Here is a 24,583-nt window from a genome sequence, read left to right as displayed (position 1 = left end):
TTAATTGTACAAACAGTTAGCTTTTGGCTAAACACCCAGGAACCCTGAGAGTTTTAGATGAAATAACTTGATCCACACTGCTTTTATCAAATGACCCAGTTCAGTAATTCCTAGCCAATGGAATTCCAGTAATCCCAGCTTTCCCAGCATAAGGAAGGATATAACCTGCACCAGCACAGTGCTACCAGCTGACTTTTTTTTTTACCTCCATTTTATCAACTTGCTTGGTTTCTTCCCCACTTCGCATCTGTTACTGATCAAGTTTGCATGTAGTCAGAATAAATTAAAAAGGAAGCAAGCAAGCAAACAAACAAACAAACAGTAGTATTACTGCTGGTTGTGCTCTTGATTAGGCTAGGTATAATACTTTCAATCTGTAATACAACCAAATTTGCCTAGGAACTGGAATTCATGCCCTTCTCCAGACTATTTGGCTTTTCCTGAATACTGCTATCTTTGAGACAGTTTGGCACATGACAGTGAATAAAAGCAAGCACTCCTTATGTTTTTCAGTAGCTGCCAAGATGCTGGTGTGCAGGGAAATGATTAATATAGAAGCGAGTTGAATGTAAATTATTGTTGTTTAGGGTAGGTGGTGAATTATTGACAGAGAGGGGAACTGCATTACATAAAATGCACTTAGTTACAAGGATTGCCAAACTAGCATAGAGATGTTGAAGATAATGGCAAAGGGCAGAGAGAAGTTGTTTCTGTTTTTAGTACACGGACATATGCCTGTTCCCAAAAAGAAACGCTTGGATTTAAAGGCATGCATGAAGCCACGACATTTGTGATGGCTCAGTCTGTAGCATAATTTAGATGCGATAAGGATAGCTCTAGAAAAGGACTATGTATCTGTATGCCTGAATGCAGCTACACTCTTAATCATAGGAGGCTATAAGTTTACGTCCTCCAAAGACAACTGAACAATACATGAGCATTTCTCCATGCCACGGGAACCAAGCAGGCTGAAGAAATGCTTTCAGAGAACAGTTTTAATTTGAAGTTAGTGGCAGTGAGAAGTGACAGCTCAGCTGCATCCCAGCAAGGTGGGGTGTGCACACCTAGGACAGACAACTTGTGCCTTGCATTGACAGCTCCAATCATTCAAATGGTGGAAGTAACTGTCTGGCAAATGACTGCAACCTTCCCAGTGACTTTTCCTGGGGGCATCCATCTCTCAAGATAAAAAAGTAATCCAGTTTCTCTACCATTTTTAGGGACTGTAGTCCCTTTGCTAAAAATGCTATCACAATTTTTTTGTGGCGTAGCTCCTACTGGAGGGTGACTTGAAACTGTATGCGCACTTTTTTAAGATCACTCAATGGTTTTAAAATGGTAATGAGTTTTACTCGCTGTAGCTTTGGTTGGATCTGACCCAGGAGTTAGCAGGAAAAGACTCTGCAGTGTGTTCAACAAGCCTTTCGTTCTTCTAGTCCTCCATTAAAGGATAGACCTTTGTTAGAAGTAGGCTATGTCTGTCCAGCTCTTGCACCACAGTTAAAGACTGCTTATCTTATACATACAGTATGCACAGTGATACTGCTCAGCAACCTCAAAAAGTCACTTTCTATATTTGTAGCTGAGAGATATACAGCAGTGAACTCTATGTCATTAACAATAACTTAAGTATGTTATCTTTTGCTCCACAGTTTTCCATGGTTTATTAATGGTGTAACACATTAATTCTTCTTACAAGAGTGACCTTTAAAGCTCCATTCATCCTCGCAGCTTTTATCCAATTACATTATCACTCATTACAGGTACAGCGTTTCAAAATCTGCATTTTGTTAAAAGTAGTAAATTGCGGGGGTCTCAAACCTATGAAAAATATCAGGTGCGTAGGGAAAGAAGATTGGAGAGGAGAGAACAGGAGATGTCCTGCCACTGAGATGCAGGTCAGATGCTTAACTCCACATCTAAGATCTAAATGTGATGCTCACTTTATTAGGGACAAAAAAATTAATGTGAAAAAATTGAAACTTGAGACATTGTACGTGGAGAGCAGTAGGGCCAAGCAAATTAAAGATGAAATACATTATTACCTACCACAGCTAAAGAGTGTAGGGCTAATAATAATAACATATGCATTAACAATTAACAATGTGATATTTACAAAATATTTATATAATTGTAATATGTCATACCGAATGAAGTTATTTTCTTTTCTAAAAGGCACAGAAGCATATTCTCTGTCTGATATACATACCATCATCAACATTAGCAATAATCACGTATGCACAGTGGGAGAGCAATACAGTGGGAGCTAGATCTGTTTCGAACTTTGGACATAACTATGGGTCTTCCTGGTGTCTATACAGGTAGAATATGGACTACAGAGAGTGTGGGAGAGACCCATAGAGACACAAGGAATTTTTACCACATAGCACTGAGATATCACAGAAACAGCTTCTGACAGGTTTATCCTATGGCTTCTTTTGTTCTTTGTGCCATCTCTGAAAGTGGCCAGCAGGAGATGTTTTAGGAGCACCAAGACACACAGTAGCAAAGGTACAACAATCTACCTCACTTAATTCCCTAAACAGAGCTTGATTTACCTCCTGAAATCTTAACTCAGGTTATATTCAATCCCTTCATGGCATAAAAGGTTTCAGTTAGAAGGATGAAGAATGGGGCGTGTACACATTTTACTTATACACACAAAGAACAGTCCCTTTAACACATCAGACTTGTAAAGTCACCAGTAGGACTCTTATTATTTAGATGGTCTTTAGGCAAAGAGGTAATTTTGACAGGAGGAAGAATTAAAACTATTTTGTGGAACAATGTTAAAAACAGCCAGTCAAGACGTTTTGCAAGATACAACATCAAACTTGTTTTTTTGAATGAACCTGGTGATTGTTTTGCTTATTAGACCAAGGTAAAATAATGCTCCATGCAGCTTTTTAGCAGACTAAGGATTAAACCTGTAATTTTGCAAAGATGTATTTGCATATGTAGATTTTTAACTTAAAGGGAATTTTTTTAAAGTTTATCCATCGCTTTTAGATGATACAGTACAATATCATGGGTCTTTAATGCCCGCCATTAGACAGGTCACTGGCTTTAATGTATGCCATTAAACAAACAGCATTTATTAACTTTTATTGATAAAGCAGTATCTGAAATAACACAGGTCTTTGTTTTCCGAGTCTGTAAAAGTTAAGATACTCCTCCTGAAATAGCAAGTCTGTGGGAGTTTCCTTACTGACACCAATAAATGTAGTATTATGGTCAACCCGTGACAGCTCACAGACTGCCGTGTGGCACTGGCTGTTAAATGCCCACTTTCCAATAACATTTATTAGTCGTTATAAGGAGGGACAAATGAAACTGAGCTTACCTATTGTGTTAGCTCTGGCCGAAGGACTAGCTAATGTTGCTGGCACGGATGATTTTAGTGCACTGGCCCCACTATTTATTCTCAGAGTTGGCATATGAGGAGAGGTGGGTGATGTGGGAGACTTGCCATCAGATGTCTTGGGTTTGGCTGAAAGGTTCAGAGGCTGGGCCACTTCATCCTACGACGAGCAGAACAGAAAAGAATGTTATTAAAAAACTGCTGTTGGCACAACACCGTCCAAGCAAAGACAGTTGTTTTCAGCTCATATGAACTTCTAAACCCGAAAGGTTGTATGATATATATTAAGATCAAATATGATACCATCTTGTCATTTCAGTGTGGAACTGAGATGACTGATAAAGTGGAAAATTAGCATGACATGATCAGAGAACATCCTCCATTTGCACTTCGTATGTAAGAATTGTCTCTGACGAAATCATTCACATCAACAAGATATATGCTTCTATGATGAAAATGAAGAGCATTTTTACAGTTATATTTTATTGTTATTTTATTTTAAACTTGATAGGTATGAATTAAATAAGAACTGAAGAGCATTTTCACTTAATATCCAACCACCACCACCCAAATTGGGCAAATGTGCTTGAGTGAATGGGTTGTCAGTTGGGTTTTTTGTTGGTCTGTTTTCTTTTTTCTTTTTTTTTTGTTTGATTTCTGCTTTCCTCTGAACTTCCCAGGCTTAGAATTCCAAGCACAAAAATACCATAGGAAATAAATACTTCTCTTCCACCACAGCAAGAGAGCAGGAAGAACCTGCCCCTTCTTTCCACAAAATCTGAAACAGTAACCTGGATAATTCTGCATAAGCCCCTAGACTTTTTCATCTTCTGCAGAGCTGGACTTCAAAATTTCAGTAATTATTATTATGCAGAAATAGAAAAATTGGGTGACATTTTTTGCAGGGTAACTGGAATAATTCCTAAACCTGGCTTGATTACACAGAGTAACAGACAGTGCTGTAAAACACATTAAAATTCTAAAAGTCATGTATTTTTGTTCGACCAAAATAAAGTACAGTAAGGGAGAAAAAAAACAGGGAAGGGAGAAAAAGCTTTTCAGCAAGGCAGATATTTTAGAAGTGATTTTAACTGACTTTTAAATAACCAGAACTAATGGATATGGTATTAGATCCAACCATCACATATTAGCTTAGCTTTCCTCTGACACTGTGACTTCGGAAAGCCATCCTTTAGCTAAAGGAAGTGTTACATCACACAATTGGGCTTCGGCTCTAGGCACTGAAGAAGCTGATTCTGATCTCCCTAAGTTGTAAGTATATTCAGTGTTATAGCATTATTCCTAACTTACAGCAATGCAAAGCTGACTGGAATTAGACTCATAATGTTTGAGTGTTTTACTGTTACCACTAAGGTATCTGTAACTACTATCATATAATACTGATTCTTTTCCACAGAGGGTGGTGTGCTGCAGTAAAGAAGGAATTTTATAGCTGCCTATTGCTTGTGGAAGTATGATGTAGATGTACATCTCCAAACACAGGACAACTCTGCAAAGCACTGTCCTATAACTTTTCCATTACCTTAAAGAAGCAAGCTCTGAGCAAAGCACTTTCGTTATATTTGATTATTTCTACATTTTTGTAATAGGCATGGTCAAAAATAAATTAAAGTTTAGCTAAGAAATGTATCAGGGACATCGTGGACAAAGCTGTCATCCTTAAAGTGGTATGTGAGCAGTCCTAGGTGCAACTTGTGCATAAAATAAAGGGGAAAAAATTAATGCATAAAATGGACTTAGGAGCCTATATTCCGTATTCTTAGCAGTGACGTAGGCACTTAGAAGGCAGAGTTCTGTTGATCTTCTGGGAGACTTAAGCCTTGGGGTTAAAAATGTTGCCCAGTTCAACCAACATTTGACATTTTAAGAAGGTATTCGTTGCTTTACAGAAATACAAATCCATCTGTATTAGAATAAAATAGATTAACATATTAGCCAAGTGGAAGGGGACTTGCTCTGCTGTTCCACTGATTTCAATTTAAAAAAAATAAAATCCCACAACAGTGCAACTGCAATGTTGTAAAATCAGTATTGAGATAGTTACATAAAAGCATAAGGACAAACTAGCCAACAAACCAACCAAACACAGCGACCCTGTGCCAGACAAGGATCCCTGAAGAGCAAAGTCATCTATTTGGAAGACAGTATCAGAAGCAATGCAAACCTGCCCACAGACTTGTTTTGGTTCAATCCCGGAGGGGTTAGTTTCCATGTATATTCAATTCTTGACCTCTGTTGTAAGTCTCAACAAAACAGGCTGATGAGTTTCAGATATGGTAGTAAAAGCTGCAGTGTGCTCTCTGGCCACTGGAAATCTGACTGAGAGCAGCACTTCAGTTCATACGGAGCAGCAACCAGTCCCTGATGGGAATGGCTCTCACTCGCTGCAAAGTCAGCTTGGATTCCAACCTGCATCCTCCTCCTGGAAAGTTTTTTTCAGTCTCATCCCTTTCACTCAATCCCTCGGCTATCCTGTCCCTACAAAGTTTATTTCCTTCCCTTCTCTCGCTCCTTCTCTCTTTCCTCAGTTCTTCTGTTCCCTTTTTTTAGCCTGGTGTGAAGGCAAGTCCACTACAGAACAGTGGTTTTGGTCTCAGTTAATGCAAGTTAGAAATGGGGGAGGTGGTTTTTTCCATCACAGGCACGCAGCAATGAAGCTGTCTGCGCTGTAACTATTCTTGGTAGTAAGAATGCTCTTCTTCATTCAAGTCAGCACAGCCTTCTCTGGAGCCAAGAAGTATAAGGCCTTGTGGAAATAATAGAAGTCGACAGTTCCAGAGCTGATAAATGTCATTCCAAATTGTCCCTTCATTCACTTTCATTGTGTGTTCAGGCTAACGGTAAATTAATCGGAGGTCACAGAAGCTTGGTTCTCATAAAGGAGGATAAGTAAACAATTTTCAGCTATTATATGTATTTACAAAATGATATTACTTCACTGTTTGGTCTTCATAATATTTTTACTTCTGTTATTTCAAAGAGTATTCTCAAATCCTCACTGGAAGTCAAATACATGAAAAAATCAGTCAGAGAGTTTAGAAATCCTATGTTGGATCATGAGTTGATAATAATTTAAGTCATTTCCTTTACCACAGTGGAACTACACTGATTTATTCCATGGCAGTCTAAAAAATATCTGGGAGACAGGCAATAATATACAATTGTGTTAAGTGTGAAGATGACTGTTAGGATCTTTACTCCTATACTCAGTGAGCTGCTTTACTCTTTTTTCCTATCTGCATACATAAATTCAAAATTCTCTGCTCTTCCAGTTTAAATCAAGAACTGTACTGTCTTCATTATTGATTTGCGCCTGTGTAACCACGAGAAGAATTAGGTGTTGTCCTACCTTTATTTTTAACTATAAAATCTCCCAGCTAACATTCTGCCACATTATAGATTAGCAGGTTTCACTCTCGGTTATATTAAGGCTGTGTATAAGTGCAGCATGACAGTCAGGGCAAATAAGAATAATACAAAGAAAAAAATAGATGTAGCGTGTTCACTCCAGGTAAATGGTATCTTTCAACAGCCAGGAGACTCGATTTTATACAGTGGGATCACAGAATCTAGAACTACTCCCCGCATTTAGTTTTTATTAGAGAAAGCTCAGTATTCATTGGTCCCTGCCTTTTTTTTGACATGCAGTTATTCTAAGATGCCATTGATAAGGGTTTTTTTTCAAACCACTATTTTTTAAAGAGTTAAACAAAGTCAAACATTTATTTATATATCAGCCAAAACGATTAATGCTTAGACCAGAGGACGTTAAGACCCAAAAGGCTTGTAATAATATAAACACAGATGTGATGAAAGTGAAATATCATCTTGATTAAAGGTTATGAAATGTTTCCTTTAAAGTAGCGCATTTGTCTAACAAAACAAAACACACACAAAAAAAATAAATGTAGAGAATAAAGCATAAGCGAAACACACGACGGAGGGCTAATAAAATGAAATACCCACAGCAAGAGCAAAGCATTGGTAAAGAGATTCCCATCCCCTGTATCACAGCAGTGTCAGAATAGTCACTATGTTAGGGAGAGCTGGTGGTTTGCTTCCCAGGACTGGAAGACTGTCATTAACCAAAACTTTGGAGCTCAGGGACCTTTAAATTCTTGATTTGCTCTAGATTTTTTTCCCAGCTGATCTCTAGACATAGGAGGGAAGAAAGAAGAACGCTTCATCTACACCCGAATTTGGGGGGATAAAGAAAATATTCAACAAACAGCTGTATTTTGTAGCTTCATTCAACCTGGATTTGTATAACTTTGGGCTTCTGTATTTAAGCATCAGACACCGGAAATCTCCAAATGTAAGTGCCCGACAAGCAACATTTAAACAGAAATACTGCTGGTTAGTTGAGTGTGCATCATACTGCTTTTATAAGGTTTGCATGGTCCTTTGAAAAGGTAAAATGCTAGGTAAACACAAAGTGCTTATTAATATGGGAGGAAAAAAATGAAAGAGAGAGAAAGGAAAGGATTTGGTCACAGTCATACAATAATGTAGCAACAGAGTTTCAGACAGACCCAGGAATTCTGACTCGCAGTCACCAATGTTGCAAATAGTTGGCTGAAATGATGTCTCTTCTAATCTTTCAATCATGCTGTCTCCATTTACTTCGCCCTAAGATAAAAGGTTAATTTATCTCTATGGAGAATGGATATGGAAAAAGAAGGGAATAAAATCTGATTTTGAGAATCTCTCTAACCGTTTATTAAAAATGGCACTATTTCAACACCAAGAGCTGAATAAAAGACTGATAGCCCAGATGAATGAACCAGTCTCAGAGAAAGAAAAAAAGCACGGTGGTGGGGAAGAACCCAGATGATTCCTTTGGATTTCATCATCTCACTTCTTTTCACGTATTTTAAAGATTAGCGTACTATTAAAATACAGTTACTGAATTATTGTACTGTCATTTAAATCCAAGTGCTGTATCCCACCGTGGCACACACTGAAGGTCCAGGTTGCACAGTTTATTACAAAATCATGAACTACTGTGTGTATCATCTGACTGGCAATACAAATGTGCTTAAATGACCTGGCATAAGCACAGCCTAGCATGCTCTACTAAAGAGGCTTTTCATGACCTCTGGGAACACATTCGCCACATCTTGCTGCCTATTTAAATGACCTTGACAGTACAAACTGCAGCCAAATGAGTTAGAACTAAGAAGCCAGAGAGGGGATTTCTAAAAGAATGCCTCTGCTACCTCACCAGAAACAAAGCCTCATTCCCTCACCCTGGTTCTGTTTCGTGGAGATCTTCATTTCAACAGAAATGCAAAATACGGAGCACTTACTGGCATGTCTGGGGCAGGAGACAACGATGCTATTGTTGCCCACTGAACAATGCAGCCAGTCAGTGGCTTATCCATTCAGTCTCTTGCTCATCCAGAAACGTCTAACCAAAATATATCAGAAACCAAGGTGCAACAGCATATATGCAAAGAAAATCCTTTGGCATCACTGTCCCTCAAGCCTACAGTTGTCCACACAATCACACAAAGATACTGGCAGCTTCCTTCACATCCCCTCCCCTTCCTCTGAAGCTACTCATGGTGAAATTATCAGTAGTGATAGTAAGAAGCCGACAGGTAAAGGCAGTTGTGAAACATGTTGTATAAATGAATCATGCTGCTGATATTATCCTCACTGATGAAATAATTGTATTAAATTAAGCAGGGATGTTCACATGACAGGATGGGTGAATTAGATAATGCTCATCTGCAGCTGTACCTCCTCCTGCCACATTCTCAAGTTTTGATTAAGAATAATGTGTCCCTTCCTGCAAAGGTGGAAATTTCTCTAACTACGCAGAAAAAGAGATGGAGACATATAAACAGGCATCTTGGTTATGATATGATAATAAACACAACAGTATTCTTCTTCAGGTTCAGAGAAGTCAGTTCATCCTACTCTTGCCCACGAGTTTCAGTGCCGAAGTCAGAAAGCACAACTCGACTCTTGTCAGAAAGGAAAAGAAAAGGCACCAAAGACAAGGCAGAAGGCAAATATTAGGAAGAACTGTCTTCTTTCTTTCTGATCCTGCAAAGTGCACAGACTTTTCCTTCTGTGACAGATAGCTGCAGAAACATCTCAGCCTGGATTTCTATCTATATGCAGTGCAGATCTTCTTTATGGTGTTGCTTTGCTGAGTAGCTTTCCCTGAATGCATTGCTCTCAGAAGGCAGACACTTTCCGGACTCAGCACATGCTACCCAACCACAGTTAGTACTTCCAGTCTTTACTGATAGTGCCCAAATACTCTTATTCATGGGACTCAAAACAAAGGGGGGAACTGAGCTGCCTTATATTTGTGACACATGTTCTTTTTGTTCTCTCATCTGCTTCTTTTAGGGGACTACTCAAGGAATAAATTACTCCCAAATGCTGATTTATACATTGGGAGTGTTCCTGCAGAGTCTCCATTCCTGTTCATAGGGAAAAGTGGTGTAAGAACACACCAACTTAATCTGTTTTGTAGTACCAGGAACAGACAGGATTTTTTCCCAGTCCTTTTTTACGATGCTAGGGGCTCTCGGTGAAGATATTCTCTGGGGACTTTGTCCTCTCAGAAAGATCCCTAATATCTTCCTCTTTCGTTTTGCTTTACAGGAAGCCTAGCTGCCAGGAAAGAAGTCTGCAGTTACAAAGGCTAATTTGCTGCCCCGGAAACCCCAAGCTTTGATTTTGCCTGGTCCACATGTTGTCACAGTAAAATAAGAGAGCTGCTGGGTGGTTTTCCCTTTGTATTTAGCACTGTTGTTTCCCGAAGTTGTACACAGGATTCACAAGCAGATATAGGAAGAACAGAAGAGGAGCATGGAAAATGACCTGCCTATATACACAGAAGGCCCTAGGAACCGGATGACTTCCCCTCCTCCCTACAACCTTTTTATCCGATGCACAGCACTTCCTCTGTAGTATTGCTCTGTTCTACGAGCCACAGAATACAGATGCTGAAGTAACAGAGGACCAAACGCCAAACAAGTCTAGGATCATTTTAGTCCTCTAGCCAACTCAGACATGGAAGAGCGTGGGCTGTTTCAGCTGCAGGGCAGCCTAAAAGCAGTGTCTGTGGAGAGAGCTACGTAACTCCCCTTCAAAGTCGACATCCAACGATGACCTGGGGCAAAGCCCTTAATTTTGTGTAGCAACTGGTCAGAACTCTGCACACAGAATCCTAAAAGCAACTCCTTAAAACTCTTCAGGAAAGACAAATGCTGCACTGGGACCTAGCCCTCTGGGGTCTCGTGGAGCTCAAGGCAGGCTGTTCGGCCAACAGAATACACCAGGGCACGCGGCTTAGCAAAATGAGCAGACTGGTACGTGTTTACCCAAAATTCATTCATTTAGTTTCTCAAATCCTCAGAGAAGCATCCTCCATACCACACTTGCAGCTCCTGGCTGGCTTTGGACTGACAAAACGCCCACCATCCTTGTGAAGTCTCCTGGTAATCTCCACAGACAAATAGCACAATGTGTTGGAGGAAAGCGGCTGCTATGAGATTTCTAGGCTATTTTTGCTTGATCATGAGTTTTCAGTCACATCAACCCCTATGGAAACCTGACCATTTATGGATGCTTATCCCAACTCAGATCCAAACTTCAAACGTTCATTTTCATCCATACAAAAGTAAGTGACTTACTCTTATTGCCATTATTCTGCTGTTTGGCTGTTTGCTCTTCTGTTAGAGTGAAACAAGCAGAAGTGAGAGTTGCTCACCACACTGCTTAGGACCCAGTATGTGGATTTTCAGTACAGCATGAAACAAAACTGCAGGAACAAAGAGCTTTCAGCATTTGCTTGCACCTTGTAATGAAAAAGCTCCTTCTCACTCCGCATTTCTGAGTGAGTGAAAATTTAACTCCGTAGCCTCATTTACAAAAAAACCTCCAGTGAAGCTTGTTCTGAGCAAATCCTGCCAGATTTGGCCTGAAGTGAGAAGGGTCCATGTTGAGTAAAGATACAACATGAGCCAGTGCAGAGAGACTGGCCACTTGGGATTCTGCTAGTCCATACTTTGAGCCAAACTCGGGTCCTGCTGTTAGCTTTTTGCTTCTAATAATTTTGGTTCAGCTGTATTTCTCACATCACTGCTGTACTTATTTATTTGGTATAAAGCTATTAATGAAGCGCTTCTCTAAGAAGGCTCAAATCAGCTGCTAAGCAGGGAGAGTGAGTTAGGCACAGGTCAGCAGGGATTGACGCAGATACTGCAGATCTTCAGGGGAAGACAACAACTAATTTTTCATGCTTTTAACCATGCAAATCACTTCACAAGAGGTAACAATCATTAGAGGGGATCACAAAATTGTGGGGGACAGGATGGGAAAGGATCCTTCCTAGAAAGAATGCTTCTTCCAAACAGCCCCCACTGAAATACGTGACAAGTAGTAAAGTGCAAGAGGGAAAAAAATAGTTTCTCCAGTGTACCATAGGAATATTAATTAATTAAAGATCATAACTACTCTGACTGCTTTTGCCCTATTTTACAAATGGGAAGAATAAGGCACAAAGTGGCTAAATGATTTGCCTAATCTCACACAGTGAGTAAACAGCGAAGTCATAAGGAAGAGCAGAGCAACTGCCACTCTTATTCAGACCAATGTTTTAGGGTTTTTTTGATACTGTACTGAACCTCCCAAAATGCCCATCTGCTTCAGAAGAAGTTGCAACAAAAAGTAGATAGTTGTCAGTTTGATCCGTGGCATGTATTCCTGAACTAGTGCCGGGTAGAAAGTGGAGTGGCCCGTGCCCTGAAGCATGATGCCTTGTAGTTTTGGTCTTGGTTAGAATATTTAATTTTTTTAATCCCTGCTACATAATTCTGTCCCAATAAAACCCAGAAGTCTAAACATGTGGTGTCGTGTCCTTAATAGTGCACTCTCCCACCCATAACAAGGCTGCTTAAAAAATGGAAATAGACATTAGACTGGATTTTGTTTGCTGCCTAAATTGAACTTGGAGTCACCACCTTCCAACAAATAATCCCCAGTAAATGTTAAGCAGAATGAACAGCAATGAAAACAACAAAACCTGAAAGGATGGGGAAGGACTTGGAAGGAAATAAAACAAGGACCTGCAAAGCCAAACAGCATTACAAACTGGTACATTTTAAATGAACAACAAGAAAACAGAAGCCACACTGATCAAAGCCTCCCACCTCCTCTCTGTGGTGGATGACACCTTCGCTGGGAGCACACCACCACCTCTAACCCCACACCTGCAAAAGGAATTAATTTCAAAAAGAATACAGACCAAAGCATACCGTATCAAAACAAATTAGCAACAGACCCCTCCTCCTGCTGTGGTCAGGCAGGAGAAGCAAAGATGCTGCATGGATTCTAAGATTCGGGGGGAAAAAAACAAAACAAAACAAAACAAAAAAAACCCCAGCTGTTGAAAACTTTAGAAGAAACAAGTCAAAAGAGCTTGAAAGAAAAAGATTTCAAACAGCTTGGACAACTGGCAGTGGGCTAAGCAATTCCTTTTCAAAAACCACCTGTGCTTTCTCTGACTTTGGATATCTCTATGTAGTCTAGGTAGATTTTTCAAAAAGAGAGGCAACAACGTATGCAGCACTACAAATAAGTAGTGCAAAGATAACATGCACTGTTTTTATTTATAGATACATACAACTGTAAGAAAAATGTCAAGATATGTTTTGCAACTGTAGATATGACCTGCTTGACAATTTGTTTTTCCAGCTAATAGCTTTTCAAAGGGAAACTATCAAACTCATCTGTCTTTAATGCTTGCGTGCTATTAACAACATCCCAGATCACCAAAATCAAAATGATTTTACAATTCTGTCTTGCTGGTTATTTTTTCATTTCGTCTCCTTTTAGCAGTAAGATGAAATTTAATCAGCAGTTCCAGAAACTGGAGGGAGTTTAATGTACTGTAGGGAATGTTCAAAGCAAACACATGCTCCATCATTGAGTACTGCATGCATAGAAAAAGCATTTGTTTAATATTTATACCCCACTCATAATTACATACGTGGGGTTAACTACTTGAGAGTACACCTATTGGGAAGGGTTGTTCCTTTTCCCATACCATGGTCATGCCTTTATTTATTGCTGATGCCTTGGGTCATGCCAGAGACTCAGGTTCATTTCCTGACTTTCCAAGAAACTTTCTCTGTGAATTTCAATGAGTCACTCATTATCTAATCTTCTTCTGCACACAGTCACTGACATCTTTGCAAAGTTGTGGTAAAATATTACCAAATATAAATTTTAGTGTTTTGCACAAGTGAAAATGGCTACAGAAAGTAAAGGGCCACCTCTTTTGTCTCAAATCTCTACTAACGAAATTGGAGAAAATACATACTTTAATCTATGAAAAGGGTTTTTTCCACACAAAGTGGGCATACATCATATACATGTTTATCTAACGGCATGGGGACACCACCATTTACAACCCTTTAAGTTTAATAAGTACTACTGATATTATATAATTATCCTAATGAACATATTAATCAACTGTAATAATCATAATTAAAATCGAAATATATTGTAGTTCCTTTTTTTTATTTGCTGCTGCCAGTACTGAATGCAGATTACAAGCAGAACAGTATTGAAGAAGTATTCAGCCCCCCTTGGTGAACAGACTTCAGATCCTATTCCTGATTCACACCAGCAAAAATGAAATCACCATCAGGACCGGTATCGGGGCCAAACTGCTGGCAGGCACAATGAACCACTAATTGCTGGATTCATTAGTAAGACTCATAGTTTGTCCCCATGAGATGCTGAACACTTTCAGCTCCTTTTAAAACCTAGCATCTTAGAAATTAAAATTAACAACTGCAAACTAGTATTTCTGTTACACTGTAGAAACTCAGCATGAATTTGAAGTCAGATCACAAGAATGCCAAAAATCTACTACGTAAAATTAGGCAGATTTTTATCTACCATTTTCCTGTTAATTCTGGAGAACATGCATGCATCCATACACAATAGATATTCCATGCTGTTCCTCAAGCCTAAACAATTGGTTAAAATAGTTTTTGTAAAGCTGAAAGAAGACGACTGCCTTAAAAAATACCTTTCAAATAGCCCCAGCATCACACTGTTAAGATTGGCCTATTCTTTTCAGACATAAAACAAATGTCTATTTAAGAACACATCCAAATGCATTTCCATCACTCAGACAGAACACGTTCACCTCCCAGAAGCTAACACTGTAAGAGATGGAAAGAGGGGGAGAGAGAGGAGACCTTTAGTCCACCTACTGGCTTCACTAAAGGCAATGAATCCAGCCCTAGCTCATTTCAAGTAGGTTCAATTGTGTCAAAGGTTACCCACAAGCTATTTCTTGATGATTTATAGCTGACGTCTACAGATCTCCTTTTATTTTAATGATGACTTCAATACAGATGTTAAGACATTCTTCGTCTTCACAGGAGCATATGAGAGGGAAGCTGACATCTTAAAAAAATTCCAAGAGGCTGATTCGCTATTTCTGAACAGGGTCAGCTCTGGGCAGTTTTTATATCTTATCCAGAAGAAAAAAAGAGAGGGAAAAGAGCCCCCTTCATCCTTTTCTCCCATACTAAAGCTGCTATGTTTTTGCGACTTATTCTGGGCACAAATCCTAGAGAACTGACTCAACATGTATGCCACCAGTTAATTACGATCAAGACAAGACACTAGGATACTTGGTAAGCATAAGATAATTTTACCGCTTCACCAGTAATAACATGTATTTATATAGCATTATGTTCGTGTTTGAGCCCAGAGCAATTTACAAAGTGAGTCCCAAATGATACTATCATGGGAATCCTTCCACCCAGTACTCAACTGTAATCATCTGGGGTGAAGAACAACAGTGCAAGAAAAGCAGCAGCAAGGCATACTGCCTCCACTTGAAAGTTAACATGTCACACCAGTGAAACCACTGAGAGTTGTCCAGATGTGAGATCATCTGTAGCCTCAAAATTAGTCTGTGTGTGCATGTGTGCGAGTTGGGCGCGTGAGGTCTGTGTGCACAGATGCATGTTTGGCAATCTCCATCTCTACAGACACTTTGAGCACACTGGCCAATCTCTATCAGGTCTGATGAAGCCCTCAAAGGTCCCACATCATTTGTGTAGAGGGACAGTGGGTAGGGTAAGGGGGATGCTCTAAGCCTCCCCCCTCAGGAGAAGACTCCAATGCTTACCCACACAGGTACAAGGTACCCCCTGGAGACAGATATTCTACATCTCCAGCCAGAGTCCAAATATTGTGAGACTTCACAAATGAAACCAGGCGTCACCACTCCTGACGCTCTGGGAGCATCTTGCTCATTTTAAAATGAAGGCAGAAGAGAAAGTATCTATTCAGTTTGTTCTGCTCTGCAAGCCTCTGAATGTCTGTGCTGTTTTCTCATTTAGGCTAGCCAAAATGCTGTGGCTGCTGTCTTCCTCACCCACTAGTCCCAATGAACTTTAGGTGTTTGGTAAAGTAGTGAATTTCCTGGATACTACATGACTGCATCATTCTGTTTATAAGCTGCAGTTCACTAGGAGGACTCATTTTGTGTAGAGAAACTGATGTTTCTAAGGCTGTGAAATTAAGAACTGTAAATCCAGACATGAAATGTAGTGGGCAAACAGTCATGTGACACCATTTTAACTTCTGATATCATGAATGAAATGCTACTTGACATGCATTTCCTAGCCAAATGTATGTGTTGAATTTCCCTGACCCCAGATTAGGTCTGTGCCTTTTACACAGAAAGTTGAAAGCACAGGCTATCTGCACATTTATCATGAATAATAAGCAAACAGAGATGATTAATTCATCCCAGAGTTTTAATTGCGGACTCTATTTTCAGTGGACATCAGAAACTAGGATAGGAGTACCCAGAAAGGGAAAGAAGATAATTTCAGAGAAGACTAAGAATATTGGAAACTGGCACAAAAGGGGTTATTCTGATCTGCAAGCAAAGCAGAAAAAACAACAGAGTTTATACTAGAAGGACTCAAGATTTACTGAGGCAACCAACAGCTAAATTCAAAATATATTAACTTACAGCTGTAACCTGAAGTCTATACAGCTCTTAGCATGGCTAAAGATAAAAATAATCACTGACCTGGAATGACTGCAGCTCTGAGAGCTACCTTTGGAAAGAAAGAAATCCACAAGAACCCAACACAGCACAAATACTCTCCAGGATGGTTATATACATATGTTTTCTTCCTAATTGTACACTGAATTAAAGCTGCTTTAGTAATTCTGTCACTACATTACTCCCCTTTTCCGGTACACTGCTTCATAGTTTTCTCTGGAGCATTCTGGAGACAAATAAATGTACCCCTGAAACTCAACTGTAAGAAGCTTTTTGTGCCAGCTTTCCCATGGATATGTCATGTTGGGTTGTGTTCGCCACTATGTAACTCCCGTTGTGTTCTGTTAGCTTGAAACCACGTAACACGATGTGGCTGATTCATGACATGACATGTCACTGCCTGGCATGTCAGCTGAAAGCCTGTACGAACCCATGTGCTACATCTCCATACACACACAGCTCCTAGAAATGGCCCCTTATTTTAAATCTACTAGCAGGTGCTGGCACATCCACTCAAAAAAGTTTAAGAAACACTAATAACGTATGAAATACTCAAATTTTTCTTCTTTCTGTAATGTCATGATTGGAAATTGAAAAGCCTTCTCTCCAGTGTTCCTGTAAGAGGCAAGGTCTTCCCCTCCATGCACTCTGCATGTCAAGATACTGAGCAATCTTTTATCAAAGACGTTTTTCTTAATAATTTTTTTTTCCAGAGATACCAGTCATGTCATTAGCTTATCTTTCTTTTAAAAGCAGCAGGAAAAAATGTAGCAACTGAAATGAAACAAACAGAAACTAAATTCATTCATTAGTACTGAAAGTACAAATTTGAATTCATAGTCTGGCAGCATTAGTGGATAAAGGCACATGATCAAGATCAAAATTTTAAACTGGTTTCACATATTAAATCCTGTCAAACTACTTCAAAAACCAAAATGGTTTGTTGTGTCAGTTTGCCTGCCTCTGATGTTCTTTGGATGCTCTCAAATGTTCTCTCTGGATACTACTGAAGCACTTTTACTGGGAGGTACTATAGTAAAAAGTCTAATTCTGCTGAGAAATATTTATGCCTTAGCAGAATTGCCAACATGAAGTCTTCTATGATTTGAGACTGAAAATTAATCCCATTTGATTAAAATAGTAACTCATAGATTCATTTTGTTAGCTGCTTTCTAAGTCTTTGAGATACATTTATACCAATCTCTAAGTTCCAGCCATGACAGCCTGAAGCTTTTTGTTTAAATGAGATTCTCACATATTCACATGACTCCAGGAGCTGGGACTTCAAGGAAGCTATCCATTATACAAATCACGAGATGTAGCCACACTGCTTTGAAAAATCTGTGTATTCTGAAGTGACAATTTCCACATAATTTCTCTGAAGCCCTCTTTTGCACCAATTCATTTTACACTAAGCAAACTTCATTCTGTACAACAAATGTGTAGTTCTGAGAAACTTCAGTGAAATATTTGTCAAGCACTTCATGTAACTCTAGAGTTAATACTAACCTATAAGAAACAGTCTCTCTGAATTTGAAAATAAAATAGATTTCTTCTCCATTTTACTGCTAAATGTTGCTTCTCTTCTGCTACCCACAGCTACCAGGGATTACAGATTAAAATGTTTCAGATTAAAAAATTTGTAGAGCTCCCTTGTTAAATGATAATCATTCAGCTGTGGGTACAGGAATACTTACTGCAAAATATATTTCTTTGATGCTTAGTGTGAATTGCATTCTGCCTGAATGTGTCAAGAGGAGCTAATTTCAAATCTAGCATGTAATGTGGAAGCAAACCACCCTTCTGCAGACAAAGCAAGCAGTTTCTGGAAGCTGCTAGACTGATCACATTATAATTTGATTCAATCACCTCAGAAATTCACTTTCTGTGTTGAAAAGAAGTTCTACATTTGGTAAAAGATGGCTACATTGCTGTCCAGCAGACAGCCCTGCCAACACAGCCTATGCACTTTACTTTTGATTATTAACACATGCCACGAAATACCCAAACACTTAAGCTGAAGCTGCAAAAGGGAAGATTTAATTCCTGAAGTACCTGGCTCCCTTCTAAAAGGATCTGGCAGAATGAGAGTCCTCTGCTCCATTTCAAGCGGTCTCCTAATCCATAGGTACACTGCTACAGTACTATTATTTTGCACAAGGCTGTGCTCCTGGAATAAACACATTCCTCAATTTAGAGAGTCTAACAGCTCGGAGTCTAAAAAATAAATCTTTGGAACAGAGGATGACCTTCACGTTACAGGAATTTCATATTATAAAGGAAACTAGTAATTAATGTGATAGTGGCATAACTGGCTGGTTTGTTATCTATGTTTAACGTAGAGCTAATATTGGTCCTTCATCTTTGTGGTGCTGTGATACTCGGCAGCCCCCAGTGAAGAACGCTATGTCCCAAGCTGAACTTCACATATTTTTCTTCATGGTTGGTTCCCCTTCCTCAGCAGGAAGACCCTCTCCTAAATATTTTCTAACTCTCCCCACAGAACAAGCCCACCCAAACATAAGGATGATCAACAAAAAGCACTGCAACCAGAAAAATCTACTTTTTCTCTGTTTCATTACGCAGCTCCAGATTCCATGCTATTCTTACTGCATGGCCAACTGGCAACATCAGCTCAACAGCTCTGTTAGTGGCATTAAAAAACCTTGACTTTGTGACACTGGTTTCTTGTCTGGGGCTTTCCAGTCTCTTCTTGCAAAATGCTGCTCTTTCTCATTCAAGCTCTTGGTTCCAAGTGACACTAGATGGGCAGTTCTGTCAAAAAGCTTCTGCAGAAGTCAATGCTTAGGTACTTCTAAGTAACAAAGTAAGGTGCAGAGCAGAAACAAAATGTCAGGTCCCAGCACTACTGAACACTGAGGCATTCTGTAACTGAACCTGGCTTTAGTAGCTGCCTCCTGAAAGTAATAGCACCTGGTGTAATATCTTGGTCTTCAGTATGAAGCCAATGCTGTGGATCATTTAACCAAAAAGAATGAAAACTACTACCTGCTGCCCACCCCACCAACTCTGTCACTTAGGAAAAAGTGGGTGTTTTATGTATTCATACCAGGTAAGGAAGGCACTAGCGGCAAGGAACAGTAGCAAACTAGTAAGAAGCACACACCGCATGTTTGTCATTGCCACTTTGCTTTACATCTCTGTTGTTCCCTGTCTGATTTCTGAAGACCTCTCTTTCAGAAATGCAGTGGTGTTGCTTAATTCTTGTATGTTGCTTTTGTTTTGTGATCACAGATTTCAGAGGGGTTTTTCCCCCCTTTTTGTTATGTTTTCTTCTGAGTTTTCATTACAAAAAGTGCCGACTGAGCCTGACAAGGGCTGACTGGCTGGCAGCTCTGCTTGAGAGACAGGCTCCTGCCAAAGAGACATGGTATCAGGAAGCAGAGGTGTGGAGAGTTAATCTGAAAAAGCATCCTAGGAGCCCCTCCATGTATCTAATTTATTTTTAGGAAAGTAGCGGGGGGTGGAGGCAGGCAGAATGCTGTGCAAGTCCCTACTGCTGCTGCTTTTTAGATACTGCTATTAACATTGTTTTTATTGTTCGGCACACATTGGCTATTTTAGAAAAGCATCTTAAGAAGTTCCATTAATACACATCACTCCATTGTGCTCCAGCAAACGGTTTAAAAAGTCACTGTTTATATGGCTGGATGTCATGTATAGGAAGAAGAGCAAGGAAGAGGAAAATAGTTTCAAAGATTCTGTCACCAGCTCCACATTTTGCTCTTTGGGATTAAAAGCATGGGCAGCAAAGGAAAAAGGCTTCCAGATAAAGAGATAATTAGCTACAAGGTCTCCATTAAGAATGGACAGGGATACTAAAGAAGTAGCACAGCACCAAGTAGCATAGCACTGATAGTGCAGATGAGGTGTCAGTTTACAGCTCCCTATATATCACTGCATCCATACTATAAACTTCTCCTTAATTATCTTACAGTTCTTTCTAACCTGTACGATGCACTGACAAGGAGATTGGGAAATGCAAGCACTGAAAAATGTTTTGAATTTACTGGTTTATAATATTCCAGTGCTAACTGTTATTCTGGTGCTGAAACGCTTAATAGAGTAATTTACAAGGATTTTTTTAATGAGTGGCATATAAAGAATTGTGTCCAGACCAGAAGTTCTCAAAAATAAAAGAGCCTTGCAAATCTTGGAGATAAACCTTCTGTGAACATAGCCTTGACGTTCTAGCAGGGATGGTGCATCTTACATCACTTCAATGAGAACTCTTGTTCTTCACTCTAAAACACCTCAGTACTCTCTTTAATGAAAATAAGGATGCCTTAATTTCCTGCTGCTTGGTTAGGCATTCAGCAGCTGCTGAGCTCTTCAACCAATAAAGAGGACAGTAATTGCCATCAGTATATGAGGCCTAACATGTGCAATGGGTTAGTTTCAGACAGGTTCCTCTTCTCTTCAGGGAAAAGAATGTGGCCCCATCTAACACAAGCAGTCATGCCTTTTGATCACCTGTAGACAGCCATGATCAGTCGTCTTCATCACACAGCTGTCCTCTTTATAGCTGAAGTACTTCACAGTGCTGTGCAGAACAATTAGCTCATGTTTCCAAAACTATTTGATATCACTAAATAAAAAGAAGCATTATGAACAGGAAACACCAATATCCTTCTGCATTTGAACAGCAATGCATCTATCATCTGTAGAGCTAAAATTAAATACTTTCCTTTAACATGTTCAAAAATGGCAGCTCTGAGGGTACAAAGAATCTGTATGTCTACTTATCAGCTAGGCTTCTGCAATAGTCATAGCTTGATGTGGCAAGCAAGCTGATGCAGCTATGTCCATAATGGAGCTTAATGTTTTCCCCAAGATCTGCCCAGGATAGATTTTCACATTCTGTGCTATCATACAAAAGAGACAAATGAAGGAAAGAGACAAATATACCCAAGTTAACAGAGCTGCTTAGGGTGGTCACCTAAAATGAAGTTCACGTCAACAATTTGCCCAAAGTAGAATCAGAAATATCATCTAGATGAGTGTTCTTATTACCTGGCCATTTTAGGGCCTTTTTCTTTCTCCTTCCCTTCAGATGTTTTTCTTTTTTTTCATCATATTTTTATCTTGAGTCAAGAAAGCTTTCTGACTGAAATGGGGAAGTATAGTCATCAGTTCTGACTGGGACAGGAAAACCCGCAACCAGCTCTCCATAGTAAATAGTTTACTTATTTTTCTTAATAACATAGCCTGTGGTGTGTCTGAATTAAAATGCCCATTTCCAAATACTCTTATTCTTTGTTTTGTCCCTGGTATCAGATGGGCTTGGTAAGAAAGTCAATAGTGACTCAGTTGTAGTTTCGTATCCAGGCTTACCTTGCCTGGTGAGAATGGAGCAAGGACACTGTTGGTCCCTTCCTATCCTTTGTATACTATAAACATGATGCAGATGCAAGACACAGCTGGTGAATATAGAATCATAGAATAATTTAGGTTGGAAAAGACCTTTAAGATCATCCAGTTCAACCATTAACCTAACATTACCAAGTCCACCACTAAACCAATTAAGGGTATAGTAGCAATTTCATGACAGCAACCATAGCATCATCAGCAGATAATCCTCAAAAATGGAAGAAGTTCCCCTGGAGAGTCTCTGGCTGTTTTAAGGTCAATCTGTGCTGTGGTAGAAAGGCAAGCTCTAAGTCTTTCAAAGGCGATTCTATTGCTGACTATAGGCAACGTGAAAAAATTTCAATCCAATGTTTGCTTTGGTGATCAGAGGATCAGATAATGTGAAAATAAAGTACCATCTTCAGTTAAGGATTCACACTGGTATTTGTCTGGATATTGCAGTTGAGGAGAATCTGATTGTGTATATCCAACTGCTTAGTGCTGTTTCTGGCTTGTCTGAAACACATTTCCTTTCCTTGTCACAACTCCCAGGTGCTACTGCTGAGCAAATAGTAACATCACTGCCAGAAGTATTTGAAAAGAACAAAAAAATTGATTTGGACAATCTGTGTGCTGTTGCCATTGATGGAGACACAACTGTGAGTAGGGTTAGGGCTGAGGTCATAACAAGGTTAAAAGAAAAGTGCCCAGGAAATCTCTCCTGTCACATTTCGCACTGAATTGCTCCTGTTTTTCAGCAGATGCTACAGACAATGCACTGTGCTCCATTAAATGTGGGGAATCATTTAGCTACATTTACAAGCTACATTGAAAATTCACTCCAGAATTACTGTACTTGAAAGGTTACACGGAAAGGGCTAGGATATTGCAACATGCAGGCACTAGATGCTATATTTATACGTGCAACATAAAAAGCAAGGAACAAAGGCAGGAATGAACAGGGCCCTGGCTGTTTACCAGTGAGGGTGATGTTGCTGTCCTTATTCAGGAGTATAATGCACCTCATCTGAAGTCAGTGAAGACTGTAGCTATCAGGTGAGAATCCTGGTAGCATGGTAAAGGTCACTGTTCAGATAAACATATTCTCTGTAACATTGCTTTTTTTTTATCTCCTGCATGGCCCTGTACAAGCAAGAGGCTTGAAGTTAATCACAAGATGGACCGGTAGGTTATTCTGCCTAGTCCTTATCTGCACCTGTGCCTGTTCTCTCCTACTTACTTGGGAGCATGTAACCACCTTGAACACCCAACAGAGCAGCATGCAAGCATTTACATGATCAAAGGCAAAATGTGCTTAAGACAGACTTTGGAAACCCAGCACAATTTGGCAAACTTCAAAGATAGTTGCCTTTCAAATGGGTTGTGGAGGAGGCCTTGGTAAATTTGAATGGTATGATTAGCATACCGGCTGTTTTTAAAACTGCTCAAGAAGAAGCTGTGTTAAAATCCATTTCCGCAAGACACACGCATTTTCTTTTGGACAGGCTCCACTAGCTCTGTTTCTTAAATCAATTTTTCTGGCACAGATTTCTTCTTGGAAGAATGTACGACACCAGCTCAGTTCCCTAACCAAAACTTGACAGAATGTGTGCAGCACAGCATAATGGCATCTCTACTTCATGGCTTCCTAAAAGTTACAGTACAGAAACCTAGGAAGTGAATTTGACTATTCCAGGTCACATCTGTTGAAAGGCGAGTGAGACAACAGAAGATGCCAGGGTAGTCTGCACAATGTTCAAACACTGGTGAGGGCCACTGATAAAAGGTTTGCCAAAACAGGAGTTGCCAAGGTCTTAGAGGAGTTTCAGGGATGTGTTCAAGTCTTACTAGATTTAAAGGATGATCCTTGGCAAACTCCCCCTGATGCTTCTCAGCATTTCTAGAGCCAACAGTTGTTCCATCTGCTGCTGAGGCCGACTTTGAAGAATCCTTGCAAAGAGCAGCGAACTAACTTTAACACTATACAAGAGGGAAAAAAACACAGCTTTTCAGAAGTGACCTAGATGTTTGCCAGTAGCTTGACACACTCTCAGGTAAGGCTGTCTCCTTGTCTCCAAACACTTGAGCGTATTACCAAAGCTGCGCCAGTGTAAACTGTGGGCTTAAAATAGAGATTCAGCAAACAGCATCTATTGAAAGCTTGTCTAAGGCATTAACTGTTCATCTGTGGAGGTTTGACGTACAGTAAAAGCTAGAAAGACCACCACAAACTAACTTCATGAACGAAGTTGCTGCTGGGGATTAAAAAAAATATTAAAAAATGACTGCGAAACCCAGACAGATACACCCTGACAACCGCTAAAAAAATTAAATTAAAAAACCCAGCAAACACAATAAACTTTTGGAGCTGTTGAACACAAACAAGCATTGAAAAAGCAAAGGAAGGTTCACACAGACACAAACGAAGGTGTTTAGTTTCAACACATAAGCTTCAGTTTCTGCCACTGTGACGGATTTGCCAGCATGTTTTCTGAGCCAGGCCACTGCACTATTGTATAAGCTTTATTCTAATTACTGTAGGCTCTATAAAGGTTTCTTTATCATTTAGTATTATAAATAATTGTGCTTCCAGGCTGGAGTTCAAAGCTCAGTATAGCGTTCGCACAACAGCACAGGCAGGTCAGGTGACCTTTCTCCAATTCTCCTCTCTCTGGTGCTGAGGACAGACAAAGTGATATGTCTGTCATACGCCATTACCATTAGAACAGAACCTTGTTCTTTTATTACAACTGAACTCC

At 39.7% G+C, this 24,583-nt stretch overlaps 1 protein-coding gene across 8 annotated transcripts in view; it reads right to left on the bottom strand.

Moving 5' to 3' along the window:
- Nucleotides 1–24,583, bottom strand: part of SOX5 (SRY-box transcription factor 5) — a 293,400-nt gene that overhangs the window by 28,699 nt on the left and 240,118 nt on the right. For 7 of the 8 annotated variants that reach the window (XM_075709827.1, XM_075709845.1, XM_075709835.1 and 4 more), the window contains one exon: nucleotides 3,344–3,521. The exons of the other annotated variant lie outside the window; for it this stretch is intronic. In XM_075709827.1, coding sequence (XP_075565942.1) covers nucleotides 3,344–3,521 — 178 coding nt within the window. The remainder of the gene's footprint in view (nucleotides 1–3,343; nucleotides 3,522–24,583) is intronic. 8 annotated transcript variants of the gene reach the window in all.

This window comes from Pelecanus crispus, chromosome 1, assembly GCF_030463565.1.
Source record: "Pelecanus crispus isolate bPelCri1 chromosome 1, bPelCri1.pri, whole genome shotgun sequence".
Lineage (NCBI taxonomy): Eukaryota > Metazoa > Chordata > Aves > Pelecaniformes > Pelecanidae > Pelecanus > Pelecanus crispus.
Note: the sequence above shows the minus strand (reverse complement) of the source record. Positions and strands in the feature narration are given on the sequence as shown.